The 27,513-nt window shown below is 35.2% G+C and overlaps 2 protein-coding genes across 5 annotated transcripts; one reads left to right on the forward strand and one right to left on the reverse strand.

Annotated features, from left to right (window-relative positions):
- The first annotated feature begins 1,632 nt into the window (after window positions 1-1,632).
- LOC147406812 (putative protein phosphatase 2C 9) lies at window positions 1,633-9,339 on the forward strand. Of its 2 annotated transcripts, XM_086435044.1 has the most exons (6): window positions 1,633-1,955; window positions 2,096-2,258; window positions 3,651-3,890; window positions 3,971-4,247; window positions 8,746-8,900; window positions 9,006-9,339. In XM_086435044.1, the coding sequence occupies exons 2-6, from the start codon at window positions 2,220-2,222 to the stop codon at window positions 9,144-9,146; spliced, it is 852 nt and encodes a 283-aa protein (XP_086291170.1). In that variant the 5' UTR covers window positions 1,633-1,955; window positions 2,096-2,219; the 3' UTR covers window positions 9,147-9,339. The 2 variants fall into 2 exon arrangements, with proteins under 2 accessions (XP_086291170.1, XP_086291171.1); XM_086435045.1 differs by lacking the exon at window positions 1,633-1,955 and having other exon boundaries at window positions 2,097-2,258; window positions 3,658-3,890.
- A 1,303-nt stretch (window positions 9,340-10,642) lies between these two features.
- LOC147406813 (putative LRR receptor-like serine/threonine-protein kinase At5g10290) lies at window positions 10,643-23,967 on the reverse strand. Of its 3 annotated transcripts, none has more exons than XM_086435042.1 (12): window positions 23,836-23,967; window positions 22,639-22,781; window positions 22,287-22,419; window positions 22,112-22,183; window positions 15,985-16,128; window positions 15,801-15,872; window positions 15,597-15,662; window positions 15,376-15,446; window positions 15,122-15,265; window positions 13,809-14,150; window positions 12,015-12,409; window positions 10,643-11,252 (listed from the first exon to the last, which is right to left on the reverse strand). In XM_086435042.1, the coding sequence occupies exons 2-12, from the start codon at window positions 22,715-22,717 to the stop codon at window positions 10,938-10,940; spliced, it is 1,833 nt and encodes a 610-aa protein (XP_086291168.1). In that variant the 5' UTR covers window positions 22,718-22,781; window positions 23,836-23,967; the 3' UTR covers window positions 10,643-10,937. The 3 variants fall into 3 exon arrangements, with proteins under 3 accessions (XP_086291168.1, XP_086291167.1, XP_086291169.1); XM_086435041.1 differs by having other exon boundaries at window positions 23,722-23,862; XM_086435043.1 differs by lacking the exon at window positions 23,836-23,967 and having other exon boundaries at window positions 22,346-22,419.
- Window positions 23,968-27,513: the final 3,546 nt, after the last annotated feature.

A 27,513-nucleotide genomic window follows, 5' to 3' on the forward strand; every position in this document is an offset into this window, starting at 1 on the left:
ACATGCACAGAATCGTAGATCTTTTTCCTTGTTTATCTCAAAGAAAAGATCTATAGTGCACATGGCACATCAACCGTGTACGTTTTAGCACGTCAATTTATCAAGACTTAAGAAAAAATTGTCTCATTGGGCATCGTGTTTATAGGTACCTATCAACTTCTTTAAACCAAAGAATTGTAAATCATTCCTAAAGACAGTGCGACAAATGTAAGGTAAACACCAGCCTCAAATGATGTTTGAGGCTCTCAATCAAGCCAATTATTGAGATGGGTGTATATTCCAATGAATTCTCAAGAGAAATTGTATTTTGAGAAATTTTTTATTGATCCTTAGAAAATTAATACTGTTCTTTAGGAATTTTTTTTTTCTTTCTCTTATCTCGAGCATATGTTTGATGTATAATCTCAAATAATCTGAAAATTTATTTGAGAGTAGAAAACCATGAATCACTACATAAACACACTTCAAAGATAAATATCCCCGTGTTACCCTATTTGCTCCTACTAAATCAAAATCGTCGATTGTTACCATCCAAACTCGTCATGGTTCACAGGTTGTACTACATTCGTGGAGACAAGATGACCTCTTTTACACCATGTTTCTGTTCAATATTAGATTCCCCATATTTTGGTCAATAATCAAGACACGTGTTTTGAATTTTGGCCAATATTAGATGTACCATTGTGTTTTCAAAATGCTAACATGCTCGTATGATCTAGGTCTCCATCTCTGATATTAACGTAAATGATCTAAATGGCACTCTACAAAATTACAGTGCTTTTTTGCTCACAATCCAACAAGCATTTGACATGTGGTGCAAATGGCATGAACAATATAAGAGATGAAATTTCTCTCCTACCCATGGTGAAAAATGGAAATTTCCTGATGAGATCACCTTCTGTCATTAAAAAACATGATCCGATGCCTTGGGGTTGTAGAGGGCGAAATTTTACAAACTTTAAAATAAAAATAAAAATAAAAAAAAACTATATTTTTCACCGTTGAATTTTAATTTTAAATTTGGATACTTGATAACTGTTCATTTTCAATTCTATAGATCAAGCTTGAAAAATATTTTCATTTTTTTGAATATGAGTTTTTTAGTAAAATCTAGAAGGTTGTGGTGCTAGATTGACAATGTGATAATCCATATGGTCTAATGAATCATTTTAAGATTTTAAATCTCAAAATTAAAAATTAACTTGTAAGTAGAGGACGTGGGGTCAAGAGAGAAATTCTCTCTCTATTATCGATGTCATTGGCATCACATGTCAAACGGTTGTTGGGCTGTGAGTAAAAAATCATTCACAAAATTACATTTACGAATCAAGTTCATTTTCACAAATCAAAATTCTTATCGAAACAATTTGACGAAAGATAATTCCAACTTAAATAAAAGATACTCTAACACTCAAATCAAAGAAAGGAGACTAATTACATGAACTGCTTTTTTCCCAAACACACTAAATTGATTGCGAAACTTGTGGAATTGACTTGCCCACTGGACCCCTAACTTGAATAAATTATCTTGACTTTTGTGTAATGAGTATCACGAGGTGAAATATTAATGCAAGGATTAGTTCGTACATTCGTCCCCACTTGGCAGAAGAGGGACTTTGGGTTTTTCAATCTGTTTGAGCGTTGAGGACAAAAGAAAGCTATGAGAATACCACCAAACATAATTAAAAATAAAACATAATTAAAGTGTACAAAGTTACAGCAAAGTCAACAACAAAGAAGTCTGCATTTTTGCAGCCTTTTCTCCTCTGTTCTTCGCAAAGACTCTAAAACGGTTGCAAAGTTGAACAGCACAGCATCCTCGACACCTTCTCTTTCTTTACTATTATTTCTAATTATCTCCGAAGGAGAAATCTGTTTATTTTTATTTTATTTACTTGGGCTGAAGAAGAAGGAAGACAGCAACCCAAGACTGAAATAAGGAGCTTGGTTGATCGGTAAGAGGAATTATGAAATACCCATATCGAATTTTTTCCTGTATTTTGGAATTCTTTTGGTGATCTGGGGTTTGGGTTTGGGGTTTTTTGTATTTTAATGATGGGTTTACTTGATCGGATTTCTGGGTTTGAGGATGCAGGTTGTGAAATTCGGCGAAAACGTGGTTTTTGAGGTGGGGTTTGTTGGAAAGTTTTGATTTTTAGTTTAGTAGAAGAGCTAAATGTTGAGAATTTTGTGAGAATAGTTGAGGTGGCAAGATTTATATGGATAAATTATGCTGCTTCAATGCTGCCTATTCTCAGGTGAGAAGATTCCCTTTCCTTTGCTCCGTCTTTGCTTCTGATTCTATTTTATTTTGATTTTTTTGAGCGAATTCTCTGTTGTTATAGTTTAATTTTAAACTATTTGGACGTATGGAGTCCATTCAATTTTGGAGTACTTCGTATTTTTTTTAATTCCAATTTACTGTTGATTGGAAAAGTGATGGCTTTTCTGTATTTTTCTTCCTTTTTAGTGTTCCTTGGTTGGATTTTCTAAACTTTGGTTAGGGTTGAAAATTTGAATTATGGGGTTCCAAGTGGAATTGGTTAGATTGATATTAATGTGTTGTTCTTTTTATTGAAAAACTATGCATTTTATTTATTTAATTTTGGGGATAGGAAGGATTGTCTTAGCTATTTTATATGAATGATGTTATGAGTCTATCATTGAAGCACCTTATCAATTATCAAATCAATGATGACACACAAATTGGCCAACCAAATATTTGTCCGGCTATTGTTCTCTTGTTGTCTCGAATTCAGGATGGACTCCCCTAACAAAAAATACATTGGCGTACATGTAAACGAGGTGCTCTACCTAACTGAGCTATAGCCCTTGTGGTTGTTATAAATATTTTAATATGTCGATAATTTCTTGTCAAGATGATTATTCCATTATCCTACATGATAGCTCTCTGATATGTTTTCTGCCAAGGATTGATATTGCTTAGAAGTAATATGCAATCTACAATCTATCGACTGTGTTAATATCATGATGTTTGGATGGGTTTTCTACTTTGGGTGTGCTTGGCTGAATTGAGATTATGGTCGGCATTTTTTTTTTGTTGTCTTATGGTGATCTTTGAATTTTGGTTCATGGTATATATATATAATGTTTGGATGGCTTTTAACTTTGGGTGTGCTTGGCTGAATTGAGTTTATGGTCTGCATTTTTTTCTTTTGTTGTCTTATGGTGATTTTTGAATTTGGGTTCAGTAATAATATTTAATCTATTATCGATAAAAAAAAAATAATATTTAATCTATAATCTATTTTTGAATTTAGCATTCTCCACAATTTTTTTTTCCAATAATACTCCTATCTATTTTGTATTGATTGTCAAAACATTTATTGCAAGAAAGACATTTAAATCTAAAGACAAAATGTCCTTAGCATTTATTATGTAAAAAGGCTAATGTTCCCTTATCTTTTTCACTAAAAGACAAAATGAATAGGGATATTATTGGAAAAAAAATGTGGTGGGGAATGTTAACATCCCCATGAGGTCTCGGATGTTAGCATTCCTTTATATATATATATATATATATATATATATATATACATTTTTTTTATATGGGTACTTATATTAGTAGCTTATAAATCTCAGTATTCTATGAGATTTTTCTTGAGGTTGAAATTACTTTTAATCGTTAGCTTGTAGGAGTACGGTCCTCATGTGGATCCGGGAAGGGGAGGAGCAATCAGGGTCCAACCAAGTATGGATTCAGTCTTGTAAAAGGGAAAGCAAATCATCCCATGGAGGATTATCATGTTGCCAAATTCGTACAAATCAACGGACATGAGCTTGGACTGTTTGCTATATATGATGGCCATTTGGGAGATAGTGTGCCTGCCTACCTACAAAAGCATTTATTTTCCAATATCCTAAATGAGGTGGATAGTTTTCCAAATACAGATTTAAGTGTTAATTTTTCCCCCATTAATCTTACTTTGTGATGTTTGTCTTATTCTAGGAAGAGTTTTGGACTGATCCCAACAGATCTATCTCGAAGGCATATGAAAGGACTGACCAAGCAATTCTTTCACATAGTCCTGATTTGGGACGAGGTGGGTCCACTGCCGTCACTGCAATTCTTGTTGATGGTGAAAAGTTATGGGTGGCCAATGTTGGAGATTCACGCTCAGTTCTCTCAAGAGGGGGGGAGGCGAGACAAATGACTACTGACCATGAACCAAACACTGAACGTGGCATCATCGAGAACAAAGGTGGTTTTGTCTCAAATATGCCAGGTTCTCTAACACAAACCTTTTCTTATGAAGTTCTATTATTGCTGTTTGTATCAAAGCCCCTATACTAAAACGGATCTTAGATGATTGGGTTCCCTAAGATCACATGTATAATTTCTAGGAGTCCTTATCCTATCCTTCCAAGAGTTGGGCTCCAAATCCTACTTCATATATATTAACACTATGTGTCCCACTTATTGACAGCCTATTCATTGTAATTGAAAATAGGAGGGCATCAATTAGCTGCGGCACATTGCATTAATGTTTGAATTTTGACAATTCCTATAACATGTAACGGTACTTGGTCTAGAGCCTTCACAAAAAATTGAAACCTGTAAATCTAATATATCAAATCATAAACTTAAACCATGTACCTTAGAAGATGATCTGACCCATTAGATCCTTAGCTTTTGATATCCTGAAAACTTGATCAAAGAGAGAGGTCTTCTCCTACTCTTAGATGCGTGGGTGAGCCCAACCCATCAAGGAAACCTAAAGGAAGAGGGTTACACCACACAAAAATGGGGGATGGCTCATATATCCCAGCAGTTGGATCTTGTGGCACCTATTTTGTTCACACTTTTAATTAATTAAATAGTTTCCTAATTCGATTAAATCTATAATTAACAACATTTCTAAATCCAAATTACTTGACGAAACTGTTGTGTAGGGCTACAGTAAGAGATAATTTAGGACGATTTATTTTTAATCACTAAAATATTTTACAATTTCCCACTTGGTCCACATAATACATGTTCAATAAAATCAATTTTTGGGCTATGAAACTTTGAAGTCAAGTGGCCACTCTTTTATTTTGAGAGATCCAGTAGTAAAAGAGTGTAATAGAATTGTCTATTTAAACCCTTCACCAAAGTTCAAAAAGTTCCATTAATGGCGAATCACCAAAACAGTGTTTGCTATGATGCAAGGGTTGTTTTATGGTAGACCATTAGTACTACTAATGTCTTTGAGCTATTTTTATTTCTTATGATGGTGTTAGTTGTGGTGTAATATGAGATGTACAAAACTTTAGTATGATCCATGTTTAACCATGTACTCTCAATATTGTCCCATGCTTCATGCATCTACTCAGTGCATGCCATCCGGATATCTTACGGCATTTGCCATGTGATAACCATTAGCAACTATCCATGATGAGGGCTTATGAACATGATGCCTAATCACATTCAGCCCAAGCAACTTTTAGAGATTGTGGAAGGCTCTTAGGGCTATTCTTTACAATATTCTCTATCCATGTGCAATGACTGAAGTTAACATATCATGAAAATGAAGCGGTGAATGAAATAAAATGACCTCATCCAAATCACAAGATTATAGGGGAAATTCCCACTAAACAAATGAATCAAAATGTTTTCAAATATTTTCATTGTGGATACATGTTCTTTAACTCTCTCGGATGCAAGAACTTTAATCAATGGGTTTGCAACCATGATGACTTGGATGTTTGATGTGAAAAAAGTACATTTTTATAATATGATGTTTTTAAAATTTTGTTTAATATAATATGTGCTATTATGTATAAAATAATAAATTTAACATTATGGGAATTGCATTTTATAATATGAAAAATTGTAATTTGGTTTAATATCATGTTTAATTTATGAAATATACATCTTTATACTTTTCATAATTAATGTTTTTTTTTTTTTAATTTCCCCAATTTTTACTTGACTTTTGTTGGGGTTTTCCAAATTTCTCTCTTGTCGAATTATTTCTCAATGCTGACTTTGTCCCTATGCTCTCAATGAGTCCTTGGAGATAAAGAGTCCACAATCAATTTCTTCTTTCTGTTTGTAGCTCTTAACCACCAATCTGGCCGTGAATATTTCAGTCTTACCTTTTGAATCTTTCTTATCAAAAACTCATTTGTATCCAATCATCTTTGCATTCTTGGATTTAATTCCTATATTGCATTATTTTCTATGGACTTGAGCTCTTTCTTCTTCGCATTCAATCATTTGGAGAACAATCACTTTCCATGGCCTCTCTGAATAGTCAAAGCCAAAGGGATCACTTAATTCTGCTCCCTTCACTATCATGGATGTGAACCTTGTAATTATTGGGAATTGTCTATTTTCTAATTTTGGAAGATCTCCCGAGTTCTACATGCTCAACCATAGGAATTACTTGTGTTATTGCTCCTTGTACATCTGCATCCCTAGTTGTTTGCATTTCTATATTGCTAGGATGACAAAGTCCAATACAGATATTGGGTTCCTCACACACTTGATCATCTGTAATTTTTTTGAACACAACCTATTTATGTCTCGAGATCGCACTACCACTGGCATCCTCTGAGAATCTATCATTATTTATCTCTACATCTTGAGTTGGTCTTATTAGACGATAAAATCTGTAACATCTTGCTATTTTTGGATACTTAAATGTGTAGTGGCACTTGGCCCACACCAGTACAATACTGTCCACTTTGGCTTTTCCCGCCCATGATTTTAAAAAGTGTCATGTCAGGGTTATGCAATGGATTAGGCCCCACCCACGATACTATCCTTTTTGACGGCTCCATCTGTCCCACAAATAGTCCTTTACTCAAGGTTTTGAACGTGTCATACCATATAGGGTCAAGCTTGGTCTTATAGCCTAGGCTCTGAACGTCTACTCAACTGATGTGGGACTGAATTCACAACTCTCCCTGTCATTCCATCCAGCACACAAGATGGCTCTACTTCGACCCAAGATCGTGATATTTTTCCACCAAGCTGGATGAGTCGTCCTTGACTTTGATTCCACTCGTAGCGCCTCTGGCCCGCCCACACTAGCAAGATTTTCTCTGCTTTGGGTTTTACCTCGCATGACTTTAAAACACATCTTACAAAATATGGTCAAGTTTGCCCTCATAGCCCAGGCTCTGGATGTCTACCCAACGAATGTGGGACTAAACTCACAACTATGCCTACCATTCCATCCAGCACGTAGGATGGCTCCAGTTTGACCCCATGGTCTCAGCAACCATCTTGGCTAGGCATACCTGTGAGATTGTGATATAATGAATCTACAACTCACAGTTCTATGACCAGTTTTGCATTTTGGGTTACATATTTCGGCCTCCATAGAGCGTCCCCAAACACATAAATGACTAATGCTTGGCTCCTAGTCTAAAACTTAATGGGGTCTCTGGTACTACCTCACTGAGATCTTGGTTCAACACATATTGATATATGATTGCCTTTGAACATTCACCCCAAAAAATTCCTGGTATGTTCGCCTACCATAACATACTCTGGATAACATTCTAATAAGTCATAGTTTGCCTTTTAGATACACCATACTGCATTTGAGTTTCGGAAGTGGTGTATTGGAGAACAATTCCGACATACATACTTACAAAACATCCAATGCTTCCGACTTGTAGTGATACATGTAAAAGTCATCTATGCATGATATTGACCACCATGAGAGGTAGTAGGAAAGCTCTGCAGATGTCTGTATCATGAACTCTAAAGACAAGAACTCCTTGAAGCTCGCCTAAGAGTAGAAACAAAGAAAATAACATCGAACTATAGAATGAAACTTTATAAGATTCTCTTATTCTTCAACCATTCCTTGTACTTGAAAGAATTCTTTCATATGCGACTTTTCTTGAATGATTTCTTTCTTGGTTGAAAAACTTACAGATGAGCAAAATTTCTTTGTTGTGTTGAGTCTTACTTATTCACTTACGCACTGGGCTATAAGCTCACATACATCCCACTTTCTATTTTGAGCATCACAATTTACTTAATAAGTGTCAATTGATCAAGGAACACATGAAACTGCTAAATACACTATTAGGTCATCCTTAATCTCAGATCCAAATCTCTAAGAGAGATTACCAGCTTAGAAAGCTTCATAATGTGTTCTTGAACGTATGATGGAGCCACACTAGATGTAGAGCTTTAATATTGTGAATAATATGACCAGTCCAACCTATGATTGAACTCGATCTGACTGAATTACTGCCCTTAACAATTCGATGGCTGGCCTGTTTTTATGCCATTCATCTAGGAAATTTTGAAGTTGTGTTCACGGGGACCAAACTTAGACTTAGATACGGTTCAATTGTCATGGCTATTCTGGAGGTTAATTAGAGAGACATAAATAGTTGAAGCTACTTGGTCTTGGGTTAGTTTTTATTGGTTTTAGACGATCTTAAAAACTTTATTTGATACATTGGCCCGATGTTGTATGATACATAAAAATCTTTGTGAAAAAGTTTTGAACGTGTAGTATATAAAAATGGGGCATGGATGATCAGAGTAGGTCTAGCTGTACTGATAAAAAAAACCAAAAAAAACAAAAATAAATAGTAATGGGTCCATCTCTAGTCTGTCCATAGTAATACCAGGAGGTTGTGCTTGAATGGTTTAAGAACTCGAGTAGAATCCAATTTTGAATATTTTTGGTCTATGTAACAGCCTTGATATGGTATAGTCAGTGATAATTTTATGCAAATCGTAAGGTTGGCATTTGTGACTTCTTTCAGGAGATGTCCCTAGAGTGAACGGCCAGTTAGCTGTCTCTCGTGCTTTCGGTGACAAGAGCCTCAAATCACACTTACGGTCGGATCCTGACATACAATATGCAGATATTGATTTTGATACTGATCTTCTCATCCTTGCCAGCGATGGTCTGTGGAAGGTGACTTCTCCAAAGCATTCTCCACTCTATTTGTTTCATATATGTACGTAAATGCACACCCATTTGTATAAATTGAAATCTCTCTTATTCTTGTGGTTGATACAGGTGATGGCTAATCAGGAGGCAGTTGATATCGCAAGAAAGATCAGGGACCCACAGAGGGCAGCTAAGCAACTAACTGCTGAAGCATTGAATAGAGAGAGTAAAGATGATATATCTTGCGTTGTTGTTCGGTTTAGGGGGTAAAACTTAAGGGCTATTAATATATGTTTGAAAAACTCTTTGCATGAAATACCAACTATAAACCACCAATTATGGCAATCCTCATGATATCCAGAGAGGAGGTATGAAATTTACTTTGAAAAGAGGTTACATATCTCCTTCACCGCTCTTTGTAAATTTATTTTATTTCATAGGTTGTGCTGTTTGATTTCTTCAACTTTTTTTTTTTTTACTGATCTGGTGCATACCATCAATTTTCTTGAATTTGCGCGGAGACTGAAAAGGTATATGTGCAGTGAACGTCGAAGGATTTATTTTCGATTCGTGAATGGAAGGTATGTTTTTGATCTTCACTTAGAGAATTGAGTTATTATATGCTCAAGATGGAGAAACTTTGGTGTTAACAGTTTAAATGGCCTCCTATAATGCTTTTGTTGCTGTTTTGGGTGTGTTAAATCAAGAGGGATTCTATTGGCTCACCAACTTTTGCTAACAACACTCCAATTTATATGTAAATCACCAAAGAATAAGCACACATCTTGGGGGTGGCGTTAGCAAAAAGTTGGTGTGGCAATAGAAGCTCTCCAAATAAATTCAATCTGATTAAAGCCTGTCAGGGTAAGATTTATCTGACATTGAATTCGATGAACAAAATTCTCCCACCCAATTGGGAACTTGATTTGGTGGCCCCTGACATTCGATCATATGATTGTTTCATTGCTTTCAAGAAGGTGGTTTTGTACAAGATAATTGAGGTTTTGAATTTTTTAGTCTAGAAGTTCAAACGACATTCACAAGTACATAACTGAGGAGGAGAGCTGAGACCCATAACTTGAGAGGAGATCCATTGTGTCACAAAATACAGATTGATCCTTTAAAAGAACAGGCACCTTTGTGTTGATCATATCTACCCACAAGACAGTGGACCAATAAACTGAAACTTGCAGTTATAGTTTCTTAAATCTTTGTTTTGCTGACTTGATTATTCTTTGAGATCCCCTATTGGGTTATGTTCCTTAAAAATCCATACCTCACAACTTCTCCGATCACATTGGTTGAGAATCACGAGGGTGCTTCTTTGGTTTCTACCAAAATTTATTCTAGTATCGGACATGAATCGTATTATATGAACAGCAGCCTCTATGATCCAGAAGAGTGATTCCAAGCCATTGGATTTGAATTTTTTTTCTTACATCATGGGATTGAAACAAAATGTTTTCTACTTGTATTTAACCTCAGTTCAAAACACTCTGAATCAAATGGTTAGAAATCACCTATCTGACTAACTTTGGTGAAAGTTCATAAAGGGTGGGCCTAAACATCTTTATAAGCGGTCGCTCCTCTCTTCCCTGCAAATGAACTTTTGATGTTTCTCATCACTATAAACAGAAGAAAAAAAGATCATGAACTAACGTTCGTGCAAATACAATGGTACCTGTCATACCGAATAGTTATCATCTCAAAGTTCTAAATCAAGCAAGAGAAGGGAAAAAAAAAAAAACTTTGAAGAATATCTCAACTGAATCATAAAAACTAGCTTTATTATTTTATAACAAACAGATTGAGAACAACAATATAAGGTTATAGTTCACATTAACATTAGACAAGCTCATTACACTCAAAATGTGGTTACAATTCAGTCTTTTTACTAGAACAAATACAAGAAAAAATGCTTCTATAAACTTTGTAGTTTCTATGGTATAAGAAAATTTCATAATTGGATGAGTCATAAGGGCATTACCTTTTACGAACTTAAGGGTAGCGTGCAATGAAAAGTACATCAAATTTATACCGCAAAGGGAAAGCGTCGCTGTTTTATCTTGCACCAGACAATTCAATTGCATCCTGGTTATAAAAGGAATCTTCTCCCCAATCAAATCTCCTTTGCAGTCTATCATAATCTTGCCTACGAGTAATCTCAACCTGTTGCCACTCATCCCACCTCGCAGCCAGCCCCTCACCTTCCAACATCCGTACCACTTCTGACATTATTGGGCGGTCTTCGGGTGATGCATGGGTACAAAGCAAAGCAACTTGGATCATCATTTCGATTTCTTGGTGGTTGTAATTCTTATTTAGGTTGCGGTCGACAATCGTAGTTAATCTTTTCTCCCTTTCCAGCTTCTTCACCTTTAGCAACAAAAAAAAAAAAAAAAGTTAAAAAAGATCTTAAATCAAAATGAACTAGAAATAATTATGACAACCAAGTTTTCCTAAGGGTACTTAATAAGAAAGCAATCTATTGAAAACAAATTACATCCATATGGTCAGGAATCAGAATGGAAGAAACCCTCAACTCAAATGATAAACTGAAGCGTAAAATATTACATCATTTGTGTTAATTATTCATGACAAATGTGTGTTGATTTGCATCATATGGTATTTTCGTGTTGCCTAGAGATATTTTTGTCAAACTCGTGTAAAAGACAGTCTTGTTAAAGTTAGTTTATTGGTACAAGAGCAATAAATCACAATTAATTGGTTATGCAAAGTTAGTTTATTGGTACAAGAGCAATAAATCACAATTAATTGGTTATGCATTCTCCCCATATATGAAAATTATCCTTTCTTTGACTGTAAACCATATTATCGAAAACCGCCCCCCCCCCCCCCCCCCCCCCCCCCCCCCCAAAAAAAAAAAAAAAATTACTTTTTTGATAGATAAAACATAACATTAAATCCATTACTTTTTTACGTGCAAAAACATTATGTTAAATTGCTTATTTCATTTTCTTCGGTTGTGGCGCTCTTTCTGTGTTTGTGTGATACTTGGTAGGTCTTCTCGACCTCTGTGTGAGCCCACTTGAAGCCTTATAAGCTATTTTTCTATTAAATGAAATATCTATATTCATTAAAGAAAAAAACTGTAAATGTGTTGAAGTTTAGTCTTACATGGTCAAGCAACAACACATCATCTTCTTCCTCCAACCGTGAGAAGTCTATTGCCCGTTGCCCTGTTACAATTTCCAAAAGCATAATCCCATAACCGAAAACATCAGTCCTCTCTGACGATCTTCCAGTCGATAAATATTCAGGGGCAATATGACCCATAGTCCCACGAACTTGAGTTGTCACATTAGTCCTTCTAACATCCACCAATTTTGCCAGGCCAAAGTCCCCAACAACAGCTTCAAAATCTTCGTCAAGTAAAACATTAGCAGCTTTAACATCACGATGAATTATCTTTGGATTGCAATGCTCATGAAGGTATTCTAATCCACGAGCTGCACCTAAAGCCACTTGTTTTCTAGTATTCCAATCTAAAACTGGCTCTCCAGGTTTAATCTCTGTAGTAGCATTAGCAATAAGCATATGTTATCACTTCTCAGAGAGAACAATCTACTGTAAATGAGTGTAGAAGAAATGCATAAAATTCATCAACTGAAAATTACTCAAAATGGATAGAAAAAAAATCCATAATCAAGGCCGAATCAAAAACAATTTATACAATAAATTCATAATCAACCCATGTTACTACTTTTATAAATAATAATGTTCCTACATTCTTTGACCAATTAGTGGAATACTTAAGTACAAAATGTGAAGCATTAGTAGACATTTTATTAATATCATTCGCACGCTTGAACACATACACACACCTATGCCTACTCCCACACACACACAATTGGTTTTTTTTTTTTTTTTGAGTCATGATAATCTGATGCCCCCCTCTGACATACGCCCCTATCACAGAACCGTATATCATTTGCCTCGAGATACACAAGAAAAAGATTTATGGTTCTGTGTATCCCGGAGGCATATGATCTATGTTTCTGTGATGGGGGTGTATGTCAGAAGGGGGAGTCATTTAATCATTGTTCTTTTTTTTGGTTGGGGGGGGGGGGGGTAAGTGTTTGTATTTGTTTTTAAAAATATTTTGTGTCTATAAATTTCAGAAATTTAGTAAATATTAGCACTTTATAAAATTGAATAGATGAATTACATGCCAAATTCAGTGATTAGCAAAAAAAAAAGGAGCTATAATGGGTTAACTATAATTTTACAATCTTATTTGCATAGTCAAAATGCAGCCACTAAAGGATGAGGCTTTGATGATGATTTGAACAGTCAAAATACAAATATTTTAATTGAACAGTGCAATTTTATTTTTCTTCAAAATGATCCTGAAACAATCAATATTTTGGGATTGTCACAATTTTTCTCCAGACCAAGGCCATGTCTCCAAAAAAGATTATGCATAAACTTGGTTCTATGCATCTATCAAGTAGGCAGGTTATAATCTAATATTATTTAAGTGTGGTGAATATTTTGTGTTCTTAGTGTTACAAGAGCAAAATGAAGTGATGTTACATATGTAAAGGCTTTCAAAAAGGCCAGAATAAAGAACAAAAGGAGATCACAGAGCAGACTGAAATTTGTGAAAAAAAAATTTCCAATTCATATGGGATGAGTAACAGCAGAGATAAAGGTCTACATGATTATAGGACATCTCTAGTTATACACTTAAAGTGATTATGATCATTTATACAAATGTTAAAATCTTGGACTTATCCCTAAACTTTACCTAGTTAATTCGAGGAAGTTTAATTCACCATGGAGAAGTTTAATAAATTATCACCAATTTAATGAAGTGTGGAGAATTGTTGCCAAAGTTTGTAAAACGGACCAATGAGGAAATCTAACACCATTGCATGAAATAGATAATCTATTAAATAGTTGAAGTACCTCTTAGACGATAAGCAACACTTAGGTTCTGCATAAAAGGATAAACCAAAAGTCGTTCCGATGGAGTTGTACAGAATCCAATAAGCCTTAAGAGGTTCCTATGAACTGCTACACTTATCATCTCAACTTCACGAAGGAAAGCTTGCTCTCCACCAGGACTCTCATTATCAGTCAATCGTTTTACAGCAATTTTTGTATCATCTGCAAGCACTCCTTTATATACCTTTCCAAAACCTCCTTGTCCGAGAACATTTTTCTCGTTGAAGCCATCAGTAGCCAGTTGTAGTTCCCGCCACGCAAATCTTTTCAATTGCCCAAATGCAATTCTTCGGTCAACCTCACCTGAGAAGCCCATGTAAACATGATCTCACATAAGTAAATTCTAAAATAAAATAGAGCTCCTAAAATTTCAATGAACTTCACAATGTGAGGAGTCGATCATATATGAAAATTTCTTTATAATCTTATTCCAAATTGGTTGAAAATAAATGTTTTATTTCGGGGAATGAAGATTCAATCCTTTCTGATGACCAAAGACCGTACAAAAGTGCTTCCTAATATTCCTTTAGACCTTAAATTGTCATGTTCTAGTCAAATGTGGAAATGTATTTTATCCATCAGTTTGCCGACAATACAAATAAATGTTACAAAATAGCCTCTTCAGCATGGCCAGACTGACGGCCAGACTGACAGCCAGATGTTTCAATTCAACATATGAAAACAGATGTTTGGAACCTATTGTAAACTCTGAAAAAGAATGCAAGCAAATGATTGTGCCTCCATAATTCGTGCCAAGCTATACAAATTGCAAATGTTATGGAAATATATTTAAAGGGTTTTTTTTCTTCAAAGTAGGGTAAGCTAGTATTCAACTACGGTATGCCATAAGATAGTCATACAGATTTGACCATGCATGAATTATTAAGTACACTACCAAAAGGGAAGCATCCAATATGGTCTCGAGTGTGTTAAAATGTCAAGTTTGGTTTTAGTAGTAGACTCTCTTGTTTTTAAATAAGGGTTATATTTGTCTACTTAGGTGGGTGGCATACTTCTGTAATTAAGTAGAACTCCTGTCTTTTTTACATAGAATCTATCTATGTTAAAAAGGGAGGGAAGGCTCCATCAGCCATACAAGCCAATTCTCATCCCCAATTTCTTCTCTGTATCTTTTCTCTTTTCTTCTTCTCTACTACCTTAAGGACCATAAAACTCCAATTTCTAACTCATCAGAGTGAATCTCTACGGTATAATAAAAGTTTAGCAAATCAATAAGCATGAGTTAGCAAAGTTAGCTCTTTCACAACTAATACCTGGAACATCTACAAAAACTTCACGCTTGTAGCCCTTATGCCTGCCCTTGCATAGAAGAAACAACACACCCCCTACGAGGAGAAACCCTAGTATTCCTCCAATAATTCCAATTATTTTTCCAAGCTTCAATGTATGGGAGGTACCTGCAAAGGAAAGCGGAAGATAAGGAATTACACCTATACACAGAAGGAAAAGTTTAACATCCATACATATAAGAACACTGACCAAAACTATATGAAATAAAATAGCTTACCTGTATTATTAGTATTGGATGCACAAGGGTGAGGAAAATTTGTGCCGCAATTCAAATTATTTTCTAAGAAACTGTATTAAGTAATCCAAACCAAAACATCTGTTAAGAACACGAAACAAAATCTAAAAATGCGTAAATCATACTTCATAAATGAACAAATAATGATGTGTGATGTGCTTACTGCCATATTTGAGTTATATTGTATAAGGTTTTGTTCATACTTGTATTTTGGAACTTGGAATAAATGATCAGGTACTTGTCCGCTGAGACCATTGGAAGCTAACTGGCTGTCACAATACCATTGCACATTGTCAAATACTCAAACTTGAAATACCAAGTTAGCTTTGAAGTATTCCTCCAGTTTTCCACATTTGATATCACCGGTTTATCATTAAAAATAAATAAATAAATAATTGATCACATACAGATCGATTAAACTCAGAAGACTCGTCATAGACTCGGGAATATTTCCACTCAGGTTGTTATAACTCAAAACCCTGCATAAATAATGAAAACCAACCACAAATTTATATGTGGAAGTTGAAATAAGTCTCAAATAGAAGTTAAATAGTTCAAAGCAATGTAAACAATGTAGAGAGTACTGCTTACAAAAACTGAAGCTTTTTAAGATTGCCAAGGGAAGATGGTATTTCTCCAGTTAAACTGTTATTTTCCAAATTCAAGTTTGTCAGACTTGACAAATTTCCAAACTCCTCCGGTATCTTACCGGTTATGCCATTACCTTGCAACGTGCTGCACATTCACTGCATCTGATAAGTATCATTAGACTAAAACACACATAAGAAATAAAAACTAACAAAGAATTTATATGAAATCTTTGTCAACAAAAATTCACATCATTGAGAGCCCCAAAAAAACAAATTAGTAATGTTTACCATTAATAGCATAATACTTATGTAGGAACAAAAAAATCACTCCTTCGGATTAGTAAAGTTTCTAAATCAAGGCATTCGGATCCAGTTCAACCCGATCCAAACCCAATTATCCAAGTGATTCAAATATACCATGAGTCCGACCCATACCCCAATCAATTTGGCTGAGAGGGATCCTACCCATTATAATCATAACACAAGGAGGTTCGGCCTTTAAAGGAGCCAACCCCTTCAAGCTTTCAACCACAAGGTGGTTTGGCCACCCTAGGAGCTGACTCCTTCATCCTCTCATCTACAAGGAGGTTCAGCCTCTAAAGGAGCCTATACCTTCAACCTTTCAACCACAAGGTGGTTCAGCTTCCCTAGGAGCCGACTCCCTCATCCTCTTATCTACAAGGTGGTTCGGCCTCCTTAGGAGTTGGCCCCTTCACTTGTTGTACCATAAGGTGGTTCAACCTCATTGAGAGACAACCCCTTCACTCGCTGTACCATGAGGTAGTTCGGTTTCTTCAAGAAGTCGACCCCTTGTTATTTTCATCCAAAGGAAGTTCAACCTCCTCAAGGAGTCTGCCCCTTCTCTTGCTCCTGCTCAGTAGCTTATACTACTGTTGCTTCTTCTCCTACTCCTACTCAGTAGTTGATGCTACTACTACTTCTTCTCTTGTTATCCTCAATAGCTAATACTACTACTGCTGCTACTAATAATATTACTCACCCTCTTACTTTTGGGAATTACTCTAAGGAGATTGATATACTAAGGGAATTGTATGAAGCTACCCGAGTAGCAATATAGTAAAGTACTACAACTACTCATCATAAAACTACCCAAGTAGCAAAAGTCATTACAACATGCTCTACCACCAAGGTAAAACACACATGATGCCCGACCGAGTTGCAAACACATAACTTGACTGAGTCAACTCGAGGAATGGAACAGTCAACGAGTTCGAGCAGTTACATATTTAAGGCTACTCCTTGTGGAGGTTACAAGAACTATGAGCAGTGGGTCTTCATTATCATCAAAATATCATAGGATTTTATTACCATAAATGCTAGAGACTATGGGTGAGTGATTACAACTAAGTTTACTACCTCTTTTAATGATTCCAATCTATAAATAGGGAGACTTCTCCCATTCATAGCACAAGCCACACAAAACTCTATTGTTCTTACTTTCTTCTTCTTGCTCTACAACTTATATTAAGCACTAGCTTGATCATCGGAGACTCCTTGGCTGGTACCCTACCGGTGTTTTTTTCAAGATAAGACAACATCAAATTGCGATCGGAAACTTGGAAGATTTACCGAAGAATGCAAACGGAACTTGAAAGCTTCATCGGAGAAGACGACCAAAGTTGTTCATTTATTGTAATTCGCATCCTGAGGATGGGTTAATCATTCATTGTAACACATATCTCAAGAAAGATTTGATCATCTATTGTAACACGTATCTCGGGTAATGGGAGATCCAAAAAAATCCCCTACAACTTAGATGGTCAAATCTTTTAAAATGGTGCCAAAGCATGTCCTCATAAACATGTGTAGCTCAAATACCTTGTTGGACCAGAATACCCAAACAGTGCAAATTAATTCCAGGAAAAGACAAATAGAAAAATAGAAGGATAACCAACCACACAAAGAACAGAAGAACCTTGTGAGGAAATAATCAATAACCCAAAGCTTCCACTATGTGTTTCAAGTAAATACAAGAGATACCGAAATTCTCACTTCCTAAACTCCTCCACTTATTCTTATTGATCACCCTCTCAAAAAACTCGAAGAAAACCTACCAATGCCCAAATCAAATTCAAATAGCTTGGTGCATCCTTGTCCACCCCCACCCCACTCCTCTCCCCTTCCTTTCGAAGTAGCTTTCAATGCCCTACATTGTCTATTTCTAGGGAAACCCAAATATGAATCCCCAAGGCACTAAAAGAACCCACTCCCCGAGTAATGGGAATCTTTGTTCTACAAGAAAAACCATTCTCTTTCTCCCTTGATTGGGATGGAAGAAATCGAGACAAACTCCAGCAATGACCACCGTGGATTGATTTCATGGCCATGCTTCACCAAAAACAATTCTATCAAAGAAACCTCAATTAAGATTCTTTGAGACCATGGATGTCACCATAGAAATAGTCGAACCATCATTGCTACCTAAGCAACCTTTTTTTTAGGAACCATTATGTTTCAAAAAAAAAAAATCAAAAAATGTTTCAAAAAAAACCATTAAGAAAATTTTTACAACACCATACAACTTGTGACCATGAGAAATTAGAGTCCTCTTTTAACTTCGTATAGTGTTCATTATCTTTGAGTGATAAAACTTTGAGCTGATCCGTCAAAAATCCTCACGTGAACGTAACAGAACCAACTCCTCTTATCAGCCCTTTTCATAGTCGTTGAACCAAGACCTACATGAGTATGTGTGTGGTACCGGTATTATGTATAATCTAGATCATAATTGGCCATCAAAACAAAACCACCCTCAAAACCAAAAGATGAAACTTTCACTTGATTAGCATAATCCCAAGCCCAACAATTACCAAACCCTTAGCTAGATTGGAGTTATTTTCTAGGATCACTCCTTTCATTTCCCTCAATCACCTTCCAACATAGCCATGTTCTTCCATATTAACTTCACCTACACTGGTATCATCACCTTGAACTCGTGTTCAAACCAATCATCTTGGATTTTCAAACCTAAAAAATCCAGAACCACATTATCTTCTCATAGTTTCTGATCTCCCCAAAGCGCTGAAGTTTTGTTACCAACTTGGTACTTTGTTGACATTGACCTCAATCTCTGCACGATTGTAGGCTAGGCTCTGATTCCTTTTGTTGTGGAATCAGAGCATAATGTCTTCTATCTATGCCAAAGCTCGGATGCCATTATTTATAACGGTGTTGAAGCATGCACCTAGAATTGTGTAGCTCAAATACCAATTATAATGAATGGCGATCATGTTCACCCACACTCCGATACCAGTTGTTCGAATAAAATGCCCAACAACGTAATATGATACCATGCTAGTCCACAAGCATTGACAATCAAGAACTTCCACTTTGTAACTTGAATAAATACGAGTGGTACCAATATGTCCAGGTTCCCAAACCCCATCACTCAACTCACAAGCCCTTTCCAAGGCCCCAAAGATCACCTCCCACTAATCAACAATAACCAACATAACACCCAAATAGATACCCAAAATACAAACTCCGCCACCCCCCCCCCCCCCCCCCCAAAAAAAAAAATAATAATAATAATAAAATAAAATAAAATAAAAAATTTTCATGCCTTGATATTGCCTTGGGATGCATTCGATGTTTGCCCTCACCTCCTATTTATAGGGAACTCAATACTTCTTTGATTGGATTAAAATTCATATGTTATACTTTCCTCCTTTGATTGGGTTTGAAGAATTTGAGACAAACTCTAACAGGAAATCCCTTGACCCTTGAAGAGGAATGAATCAGATTCACAATACGCAGGTGGGGGAACTGTGTTTTCTTTGAAGATTGATTATACTTTAGGCCTCTTGTAATTTTGTTTCTTCATTAACTTTTTTTCTTAGTAAGGCCCCATTATTTCCTTGAAAGAAAAAAATAAACATTCACAATAAGACCTATAAATGTGGTAAACATTACAAAAATAACATATGAAGGTGGTTAAACATTTGGTACTTTAGAAAGATGGCAAGACTGCCACAACAAGAACATTTGGTGTATAATGGAAATCCACACAATGAGCTCTTAGCACCAATTGGTGGAAACTTGCGCCAATTGAGTACAATGAGAACTTGTGCTTACAATGACCAACTAAATGAACGATGTTTGGGAGTTCGTTGGGGCCAAAGACACAAGGTCAATGACCTACAAAATCAAGCAAATGACTCACGACGGCAGTGAGGCTTCTTCTTCAAAAAGAAATTAGACATAGAGAATAAAAACACTCCTAGTCTCTCTCCCTTACAATAAGTTTTTATGCTAAAACCCTCAAATAATGGTCTGTCCAACCCATTGGACTGACTGTCCAGAATGGTCCCCACCCTTCTTTTAAATGATTAATAACAAAACCACCTTCAAACAAAAGTAGAAACACCCAAAATATCCCTTCTTGAAATAATCCTTCTACAAACCAAAATACTCCAAATTGCTCTTAAGCAATGAGTCTTCTTCTTAAATTCAACCTTGGCGATTTCTCTATAATTTGCTCCAAGTTGCTAGCTAGGGCCTGTCTTACTTTCCAGATGGAATTCACTACCAGTGGAAGTACAAAGTGCTAGCATGGAACTAATTTTCATATGTGCCAAGATGATTCAAAACCATCTCTCGTTGATAACAAAACCAGAGGTTGTGTTTTCTTTCCAACAAGGTGATGTGGTGTAGAGAAGACTTGGGGCTCCCTCACTTTGGGAAATTTGCAAGGATGAATTGGATAAGAAGACCTTTTTCCCCAGTCGTTTAGTCACTTCTTGCTTGGGTTTAGACAAACCCGGGGGTACCCCATTTACAAAATCATCAATGTTGATTAAGAGAAGAAGACCCCTTCCCATAAGGGTACTTGGGGCATTTTCCTTTCTTAGGAATATATTGAACAGTTTATGATATGGAGTGTAATTCTTTCATTATGTAAAACTGGTGACCGAGATGTAATACAGGGTTTGGTGGCTAGGATTAGCAATAGAGTTTATTCCGAGAATTCTCATTGTGAAAAGGGAGGATTTAGTTGATTTTGAGAAAAAAATCACTCCATTGGAAAAGAGCCTTGAGCTCCTATATTGGGTTTATTGGCAAAATTCTTCAGCTGTTGAGGAGTCAGGCTTCCCTCTTGGACAACATTCAGTTGGTGACACACCATCACTATCCCTATTCTACCTATGTGGTATACACAAGTTCCCACCATCACTACCCCTATTCATCGAGTTTCTCGTAAACGGTATTTTTCTTTTAATTTCTTCTACTAAGTCTTCAATTTATTTTCATTTTTGTGTCTCATTTTAAAGTTGGAGCCAAGTTTTATGTTTTCTAGCTAAATCAAGTTTGGTTGTGAGCATGGGCTTAGACCCATAGCTTAGTTAGTATGACACATTGCAAAGCAACTTTGAGGTCGTCGGTTCAAGTCCAGCTTACCCATAATATTTAGCAGGTGCCAGCTAGCTTAGTTAGTAAAGTCTTTGGGTGATGATGCCAGAAACCTGGGTTCAAATCCCTCCAGTACCAAGTTACTGAACTCATTAAAAACAGGCTTACTGACCACAAAAAAAAATTTGGTTGTGAACATATATTTAAAAGCATAAGCAATTTATTTATATTATAAATATGGGAAAGTTTCAATATTTTCATATTGTGAAAAAAAAAAAATCAATTTGTATGAATCAAGGTTTTTAACTAGCTTTGAGTACCGAAAAAACTAGCACATAAATTTCAAATGTAAAAGCAGGGAAAAAATACGCCTGGCCTTGACTCACGCAACTAAATTCAACTAGGAAGTTGTAACACATTTCCTGTGATCTTAAGGGCCATCTGAACAGGCCCCAAAATTCAATTGCCATCCTTTGCCAATTTTTTCATACCCTTATGCTTCTGGGTTTCCCAGCCCTGTCCCTATCCAAATGGGTCCTTCAAGTTGCCTCTAAAATGATTCAAACACAGTTACCAAGTAACCATAAAAAATTTCAAGTGAGCATCCTCAATTTGGGAACTAAATTTTTTGAAGATATTATCTCGTCTTTCCATGAAAATTAATTTCTCAACTGGGGGAGAATAAGAACGAAAGTGGCTTCAAACAAATTACATGTAATCTAGAATTAAGATTCAATGCTAACATCCTCCATACATACAGGGTAGAAAGATTCTTCAAAGCTCCAATTTTAGGTGACAGGGTCCCAGAAAATCCCATCGATGCCAATGTTCTGCAAGCATACACAATGTTAAAGCCCTTCCTTAGACACTGAAAATAATTCTTGTAAAAAAAATCTTTAAGGATCATATGCCAAATATGATAAAAGAACGTACACAGAAGTGACATAATTGTTATAGTCACAAATCACATGAGGCCAAGTGCATGGACTAACTTGATATGAATTCCAATCTGAGAGTTGAGAGGCAGAAGCATTCAGGGTTACCTTCAAATGATACAGAGCGTCCACTGAAAAAATATATATATAATTAGTCAACCAGTTATGTATTGTCTTTTTCTTTTAAGGACGTAAGTTGAGATTGAATCAACTGACTTTCCACAAAGAAATAGAAATAAATTGGGAGAGATAGAACCACCACTAAATCATCACATCAAGAACATCCGGCCAAAGTGCTTTATCAATTAATAAGATAAAAAGAAAATTGTTAGGTGGACACAACATTGTACCTTGAAAATCAGCGACCACAAAATAATGCATAGAAGCCAACGTCAGAAAGACGTAAAGCAATCCCATCTTCGATGACATTATCCCCAGTGATTAACTCATTGGATCATATGAACACACTATGTGCTTTCAATGAACACCATCTCTGAAAAGATGCACCAATCAGACATGAAACGCATCAGATACAAAATATCCATAACAGCAACACAACAGGAGTTCTCAAACAAGTTCATTTGACATGGTTTCATAATTCATATTGAACTTCTTAGTATGGGCATGGAAATTTTTGCGTCCTAGATTAATCTATTGTTCATGATACCATTTTTTTTGTATAAGCAAACATAAAATTATACCACAGAAGGAAAAATAACAGATTGAACCCACTAAATATAAGAACAAGAACTGATTTTAGCTAATGAGTTGGTCAGCATTCTCATTAGTATTTCTTAAAAATGTCTATACAGGACGAGCTTCTCTATCAAGGAATATCTAATTGATCAAACATACTAAAGATATTTCAAGAAATGACACAAAAAGAACCTTCTTAAGCTCTAAACATTGCAACCAAAAAATTACAAATTAAAATTATATAAAATTAAAAAAAAAAATTAAAAACTCTATTTACCATCTCATTACCCAAAAGTTGTAGATACAGATTCTTAATCAAAATACATTTTCACCAAGGAAAATTTGCTTTTAAATATTCCAATGAATTTTACCTAAATAATCTTAACTACCAAATATAAATGGGCATGGATCCAAGACAGAGAGCATAAACAAGTTAACTAATTTAGATAGTCTCATAGAAAGCTTACCAAGATAATAAGTAACACATATTAATAAACAAAACCAAAACCAATCCAAATTCAAAATATGCAGATAAAGCAGATTAATGATCCCCACCCCAACATAGAGCATCTATAGAGAACTTCATTAAAACAAACAAACAAAAAAAGTGAGAAAACTATGGAGGAAACAGAACAAAAACCCTTGAAACTTAGGGATTCAAAAAAATCGAGTCTAGTAACATGAATAAAACAGGAAATCAAAAATATGGTTTAAAAAGCTAATGAGAAGAAACAAACCAAGATGAGAATCCAAACTAGAGATTTCATTGACAAGAAACCAAGTGGGTTTCTGGCTAATAATCTGATAAGAGAAAAGGTAGAAAGATTTGCAAAAGTGCCTTGATGCATTACCCTTGTGACAGTGTGGGAAGCTTCTTCCATCATTACTTTGTTTACTCCTTGTTCCACTCTCTCTCCTTTTTATTGGTTAATCTGTAAGGCTAGTAAATGACCCTCCTTTCCTATCTTATATTACTAAATGGCCACCGATTTTTGGGCCATACCTCTCGCTCATAATTCTTTGACCAATGTCAATGAGAGAACCTACAGTACACATTGTATGATAATTGTGATTTCTGGCTGACTATCTTTGAAAATGTTTCAAAGCTGTTCATGAACACTTTGACACAATCAGTGAGTCATGAAAATTACATGAATCCAACGACTAAAAATCACCAATCAATCTGACTTTTGTGTCCATGTACTTAGGGTTTTGACTGAAAAGTGAAAACTCCTGCTCTACTGTTGTCATGTGTATCACATTCCATCTTATAAGTGGACCCACAACTCCAGGTGAAAAAAAAAAAAAAAAGGTGTCAGGCATCAGCACAAGTTGTTCAAGGTTTCTCTTTTTGTTCATTAACCTTATTTATTTATTTATTTTTTGCCAAGAAAAAAATCTATAGGCAAATTAATGAAAATATGCGTATTTTATTTACGATATCTTTTGCATTTTTGATCAATAAAACTCTCGCAAAGTACGTAATTGTAAAATATTGTAATTGAAAAACTTTACATTTTATGGCATTTTACATTGTGTATACAATTCTTATAAGTTGGAATATATCTACTTTGTTCGGAAAAAATAATTAAGCAATGCCAATACTTTAGCAACACATGCATAGCATATATTATAATTTCGAACCAACGAATCATAGCAAGAACAATTTAGATCTAGAGAAACCCTTATTAAAAAAATAAAATAAAAATCAGAATCGACGTTTTGATAACTTTGCCTTGTAGTGTTTGTTGGTCCTAAGTTTAGATAAGTTCCCATCTTGGAGAAATTTGTATCCAAGAACAGGCATCCCCGATACTTCTTCTACTCTAATGATTTATGTGCAAATTGAACTAGAACAGTGCATACAATATAAATCAATTTTGTTGAAAAGTGAAGTCCATTCATCTCGATCGATCCATTGATGTGTCACCTTAACTGTAAAAGATTGATTGTGGGCAATAGCAACTTTTAGCAACAAGAAAATGATCTTGTCAAGATACCACATTAGTGACCATTATTGCACGCCCAAATCCCTAAACTCATCTTTAAATTTTTAACGTAAGACTCCAATAATGATAATAATGATGGCGATGATGATGGTGAGTCGGTTGAATTAAGCAAGAGAGGGAAGGCGAGGGCTGTTCAACAGCCAACGCTCTCTACCATGTCAAGAGGTATGCAATCACCATGTACCAATGCTAAGTGATGTTAGAGTTTGTAAGATTGCTCAAGAAAATGAGTTGGTGAATGATTCTTATGTGAAAATATATTTTATGGCCTGTCTGATTATCTTTAAGAGATTTATTTTTTCGATGATGACGATTTGGTTGAATTAAGCAAGAGAAAAGGACTGGGTTAATAGACAGCCTTCTCTAGCATGTAAATAGGAATGCTAACGACATGTACCACCTCTTAAGTGTCGTAAGATTGCCCGAGAAAATGAGTTGGTAAATGATTTTTATGTGAAAATAGAATTTATGGTAGGATTGAGTTTCTTTAAGAGATTTTTTTTTTAAATGCCATATTTTATCTGTTTTGTCCTAAAAATATCCACTTAGAGAACCCTAGTAAATTTTTTCCTCTTGGGATGGAATAATTTTCTACAAATATTTTTCTTGAAAATTGAAATAAAAAATGTTTTGTCGGCAATCATACTTGTCTAGGGGGTAAGTGGATGAGGTGTCAGTATCACCATCTAATCATGACCTCAATGTTGGTTCAACGGACCTTTTAGCATTAATATTTACTTGAGTCTGTTTGGTTATAGTAAAAATTATTTTACATATCTTGAATAGGATTTTTCTTGATCCTTGGGTGGAAACCCTTAGTCAAATTAGTTTTCATGTTGTTTGTCCGACTTTAATCCTAACATGGTTTATTCTATATGTTTTTTTTTCCATATATTAATGCAAATCTAGTCTAATGTAGTAAATAATTCAAAACTGAACTTATATAAAATTTAAGTCACAAACCTTAAATAACTTAATACAAAAACTCATGAAGAATTTTTATGAACCAGACTAGCCTTACTAAGGGTCGCGAGCTCATATCTTGGCATCCAAAAAGATGATCTGATGCCATGGCCTTGTAGAAGATGGAATTCTATGAGCTTTATTTTTTATTTTTTTTTAAAGAAAACATTATTTTTGACTGTTGAATTTTAATATTAAGTTTAGGAAGTTTGTAACCGTCCATTTTCAACAATGTGAATCAAGCTCAAAAATATTTTTTTAATCTAATTTTTGTTATGAAAATTAGGAGGCTTTGTGGTGTTGTATTGCCTATGTGGTAATCCATATGAGCTCAACTACCCTTTGTAAGATTTGTATAGTTCTTGAGGGAGACGAGTTAAAGATTACATTGACTTCATAGTGGGGTTGATGAAAAAGGTGCAGGAGAGGGGAACCCTAGCCTTTAGTTACGCTCTGCTTTACGAGTGAAGCCCGCTAATTTAGTTAAATATTAATCATGTGAGACATAGACACGGAAAATGTGGATAACTTTCTTACCCCTTGGTTTGAATGGTATAGTTAGGGAGACAAACAAGATTTAAGCAAAGCTCTAATTATTTATTAAGCAAGATAAAGGAAGGTATGCTCACTTAATTATTGAGGGTATTTTATAATTTGAAAAGATTTTATTATGATAATTTGTACTTTAAGTGAATTTTTGTCATTAATATATATATATGTAAATCTTTGTTATAAGTGATTAGGGCTTCTTTATAAAAAGAGAGAGGTCTTGAGTTCAAATCCCTCATTGGCCACCCACAAGAATTATTTTGATTTATCCGGTATGTGTGATTTGATGGGTATTACACATATCCCAAAGATTTGTGGTACTCTACCTCTAAGAGGCTAGTTGCCTTGCCCCCCTAGTTGGGCCTTTGAGTCCGAAAATCCTATCATAAAAAATAAAATAAAAATCATCAATTAATCTGATTCTTAGTTTGTGGATAGACAAAGAATTGGGATAAAAAAATCAAATTTGGCATGAAATGGAGGCCTGGAAATGTGTAGCGCTACTTACTTTCTTGAATTAAAGGACTTGGAGGAAAAATAAATAAAAAACTAAATTTTTTTAAAAGGTAGTGTTCAATAAAAACGTTGTGGAGACAACGTTGAGAAACAAAATTTATCTTATAACTTTAAAGTTTTGAATTGAATTGATTTTTTTGTGAAAATGATCTCTATGGTGAAGAGATCATCCTCACAAAACATCAGTCCAATCTGAAACTTCTAATCCAATCAAAAGTGATTTATAAATTGACAGTCCACGTCTAAATCACTTTTGGACTAATTTTTTATGAGAAGATCATCCTCAAAAAAAAAAAAAAAAAAAACAATACAACCCATTCTAAACCTCTAAACCCTAGAAGATAAACATGGTGGTCCACGTTATTTTTCTAAGGTAGTCTCATGGCTCCCGAAACGGACCTAATTTTAAAAGCTGATTAAATTATGTTTAGAAAGAACGCCCGAAACAAAGGAAACACGTGCATTTTTTAACTTTGATCATTTATTTATTTA

Source organism: Akebia trifoliata, chromosome 3 (genome assembly GCF_017979445.1).
Source record: "Akebia trifoliata isolate Shusen 1 chromosome 3, ASM1797944v1, whole genome shotgun sequence".
NCBI lineage: Eukaryota > Viridiplantae > Streptophyta > Magnoliopsida > Ranunculales > Lardizabalaceae > Akebia > Akebia trifoliata.

Bases quoted from the DNA above. Each gene is read 5' to 3' on its own strand.
- LOC147406812 (XM_086435044.1), top strand. From the start codon at position 2,220: ATGGATAAATTATGCTGCTTCAATGCTGCCTATTCTCAG. The intron at 2,259-3,650 runs GTGAGAAGATTC...TTTAATCGTTAG, and splicing joins TCAATGCTGCCTATTCTCAG to CTTGTAGGAGTACGGTCCTC. The intron at 8,901-9,005 runs GTGACTTCTCCA...TGGTTGATACAG, and splicing joins CCAGCGATGGTCTGTGGAAG to GTGATGGCTAATCAGGAGGC.
- LOC147406813 (XM_086435042.1), bottom strand. From the start codon at position 22,717: ATGTCATCGAAGATGGGATTGCTTTACGTCTTTCTGACGTTGGCTTCT. The intron at 15,663-15,800 runs GTATGTGATCAA...GTATTGTGACAG, and splicing joins CTTCTGAGTTTAATCGATCT to CCAGTTAGCTTCCAATGGTC. The intron at 15,447-15,596 runs GTATGAACAAAA...TACTTAATACAG, and splicing joins TTCCAAGTTCCAAAATACAA to TTTCTTAGAAAATAATTTGA.